At 46.4% G+C, this 3,557-nt stretch overlaps 1 protein-coding gene across 1 annotated transcript; it reads right to left on the bottom strand.

Annotated features, from left to right (window-relative positions):
- Positions 1-2,220: 2,220 nt before the first annotated feature.
- Positions 2,221-3,168, bottom strand: LOC138907512 (uncharacterized). The gene has a single exon (XM_070198111.1). It carries the CDS (start codon positions 3,166-3,168, stop codon positions 2,221-2,223), a length of 948 nt encoding a protein of 315 aa, XP_070054212.1.
- Between the last annotated feature and the right edge of the window lie 389 nt (positions 3,169-3,557).

Below are 3,557 nucleotides of genomic sequence, written 5' to 3'. Positions count from 1 at the left end.
ACCGAGGAGTGGAGGGGAAAGATGGACTGATTGGCTTTTGAAAAGGAAACAGCCCAGGAGCAATTGGCCTCGACAGAGGCCCAACTTCGATCGGTAAAGGAGAAGGCAGAGGCACGGTCACAGAAAATTGAGGAGCTCCAGTCTCAACTGAGCTCGGTTGTTGCCGATCGGGAGACCCTCGACAAGGAGCCTAAAGCAGCCAAGTCAGTGGCTAAAATAACCAAGGTCGATGCCGATGAGATGGTGGCCCAGTATAAAGCTGATGCTAAGGCAGCTCAGGAATGCCTAAAGGACATAGTCGATTATGTGAAGTGGCTGTCCCGGACGGTCCCCTGCCTTGGGCGCCCGGTAAGGATCAATTTATCTTATTTATGACTGGTTATTTTTCTATGTGGGTGGAAGCCCAGTCATTTGAGAAAGTCAAAGAGAAGGAGGTCATTGATTTCATATGGGACCACATAATATAACGATTCTGAATGCCGACCGAGATCGTGTGCGATAATGGGAAGCAGTTCATCGGCATCAAAGTGAGCAAGTTTTTCGAGGACCACAAGATCAAAAGGAACCTATCAATGCCCTATCATCCTAGTGGAAACGGGCAAGCAAAGTCCACGAATAAAACCATACTCAAGAACCTCAAAAAGAGGTTGACTGATGCCAAAGGAAAATGAAAGGAAATCTTGCGTGAAGTCATATGGGCATATCGTACGACCTCAAAATCCAGTACCGGGGCCACTCCGTTCTCGTTGGTCTACGGTACCGAAGCTCTTATACCAGTCAAAGTAGCAGAACCAAGTCTCCGGTCCGATATGCGACCGAAGAGTCAAACGGCGAGGCCATGAGTACGAACCTGGAACTGATAGACGAAAGGAGCGAGGTCGCCCTCGTCCGAATGGACGCCCAAAAGCAACGGATCAAAAGGTATTATAATCGAAGAACCAACCTTCGACACTTTAGTGTTGGGGGCTTGGTGTTAAGAAGGGTGACGCTGAGCACCCGGAGCCCAAACGAAGGGAAGCCGGGACCGAATTGGGAAGGCCCATATCGAATTATTGAGATCACCGGTAAAGAATCATACAAACTCGAAGTGGTGAACGGTGAACGGTGAATGGATACCGAACAACTGGAACATAACCCACTTAAAACGATACTATTGCTAAGGTACGACCCCATTCATTGCCTTTCTTTAAATATATTACGGATTGGGCTGACACTTGTAGGTAACGACCAAGAAGCGATGTGACTATTAGGCCTGAAAGCACGCGTTGCACTCTTTTTCCCTTCGAACCGATTTTGTCCCAAATGGGTTTTCCGGCAAGGTATTTAACGAGGCAACACTGGATCGTGCTAACTTAGAATTGGAGACTGACTATGAACCGACGTCAAGGTTCGCATCAATAGTATCCGAGCCCTCTCTAAAATCGACCCGAACACTGGGGGCCATCACCCTCGGATATTGATTTTAGCAAGGAAGGAAACTTCGTACTCAAAAGAGTCTAGGCTTGGTGGATAGGATTTTTTGTAAGGGTCAAACGGTCAAAAGAACCATGCCCACACAGGACACTTAAGCCCAGATGAAACTTGTACACATTTGCAGTCTTGTATGTTGCACGAAAATAAAAGAAAGTTTTTACCTTGCAGATTCATACTTTGCCTCTTAAAAAACTATTGTATTTTGTACTTTAAGGACAGGCCCAAGGGCCACCTCTATCCGAATTCAAGAGATCACCCATGCTCGGGAACTATCGTCATGGGCAAGCCCGGACAGCTCAGGCTACGATGCCCCGGTGCACAAAACCTATTAGGTAGTGCCTGAACTTAAAAGGCTAAGGCCATACTAGAATGACTCGGAGACGTTCGAGATCTATAACCAAAACACAAGGCCTTCAAAATTTCTAAACCGGTTCGAAGACTACCCTCGTCAAAATTATAAAAAATTCTAAGTAAATATTTCGAGGAAAGCTTTCGATCATACCAAGCCCCCCACGAGTCTTAAGAAAAATAATATCGAAAACGAATAATGTTCGAACCTCCGAATAAGACCTAATTATTGCGTGCTAAGGCATCCGAAATCTTTGCAATTAAAAAGAAAAAAAGCAAAAAGAAACAAGCTTGAAAATTGCATAAGGGAAAAAGCCTTATTATATATACGAAAATTTTTACAAAGGCCAAACGGCCTCGACAAAGTGCAAAAGTACAAAAGCAAATATTACAAGGCACCTAAGAAGCCTGATCCTCACCAGAGCCCACCTCATCACCGGGGCCATAAGAATTTTCCCCGTCCTCGGATCCATCCGAACCCTCAGAATCTTCCTCATCCTCGGGGTATGCCAACTTCTTGGCCTCGGCCTCGAGCCTCTTAACATTTTTAAGCTCAGCCGATAAATCAAACTCCCAGGCATGCACCTCCTTGAGAGCTTCCCTGCTCATCCCCCATTTCATGAATGGCCAGGGTGACAAGACCGAATGCAGCGGCTCCCCGGGCTGGCGGATAATCGAAGCATGCCTCTCAAACTCGTCCCATTTTCGTACGAACTCCTTTGCATCTTTTTCCATATCGATCCAGTAATATTCGGCTCTGATTATCTTCCGAACCAATGACTCAGCTCCCGAATGGTTCTCGCAAGTGCCCTCGTGGACTTCTCTCAAAATGTACTCGGTGTCTCCCTGCCCTAAAAATATGGCAAGTGGGCCATCAAATGCTCTTCTAAATAGGGTACCGTCTTCGGACAAGCTGAATCGGGCTGCTTTCGTATACAAAACTCTCGATTCTTTAGGATCCGAGGGAAGTTTTCCAATCTTCAAGTAATCTGTGTACTTGTTTCTCCAATCCCATATTAAGCTTGTCAAATTTATCTCGGCGTGGCCTTCCTCTACTACCGATTTCATGAGTTGTACGACCATTCCCGAGTTGAATTTATCATCGCCGACCGACGATCCCAAGTTAGCAAGAGCATCGGCCTCGCTGTTTTGATCCTGAGGTACATGTTGTAACGTCCATTCCCTAAACCGATGTAGCGTTACATGTAGCTTATCCAGGTATCTTTGCATTCGTTCTTCTTTGACTTCAAACGTTCCATTGACTTGATTCACCACGAGGAGAGAATCGCATTTAGCTTCGACCACCTCGGCCCCCAAGCTTTTAGCCAGTTCAAGACCTGCAATCATGGCCTCATATTCCGCCTCGTTGTTTGTCAATTTTACAGTTCTAATAGATTGTCTAACTACATTACCCGTCGATGGTTTCAACACGATGCAAAGTCCGGACCCCTTTGCGTTCGAGGCACCGTCCGTAAAGAGGGTCCAGATTCCGGAAGAGGTCCTCGAGTTCAATAGCAGCTCCTTTTCGACCTCAAGAACTAGGACCGACGTGAAGTCGACCACGAAGTACGCTAAAATTTGTGATTTGATGGTGGTTTAGGGTCGATATTCGATGTCATACCCGCTGATCTCCACGGCCCATTTGGCCAATCGTCCTGAGAGCTCGGGTTTATGCATTATGTTTCTCAGGGGGGTAAGTAGTCATAACACATATGGAGGCACTTAGCAAAGCGAGC

Source organism: Nicotiana tomentosiformis, chromosome 3 (genome assembly GCF_000390325.3).
Source record: "Nicotiana tomentosiformis chromosome 3, ASM39032v3, whole genome shotgun sequence".
Taxonomy (NCBI): Eukaryota; Viridiplantae; Streptophyta; class Magnoliopsida; order Solanales; family Solanaceae; genus Nicotiana; species Nicotiana tomentosiformis.
The sequence above is the reverse complement of the archived record's forward strand: the minus strand, read 5'-3'. Positions and strand labels throughout refer to the sequence as shown.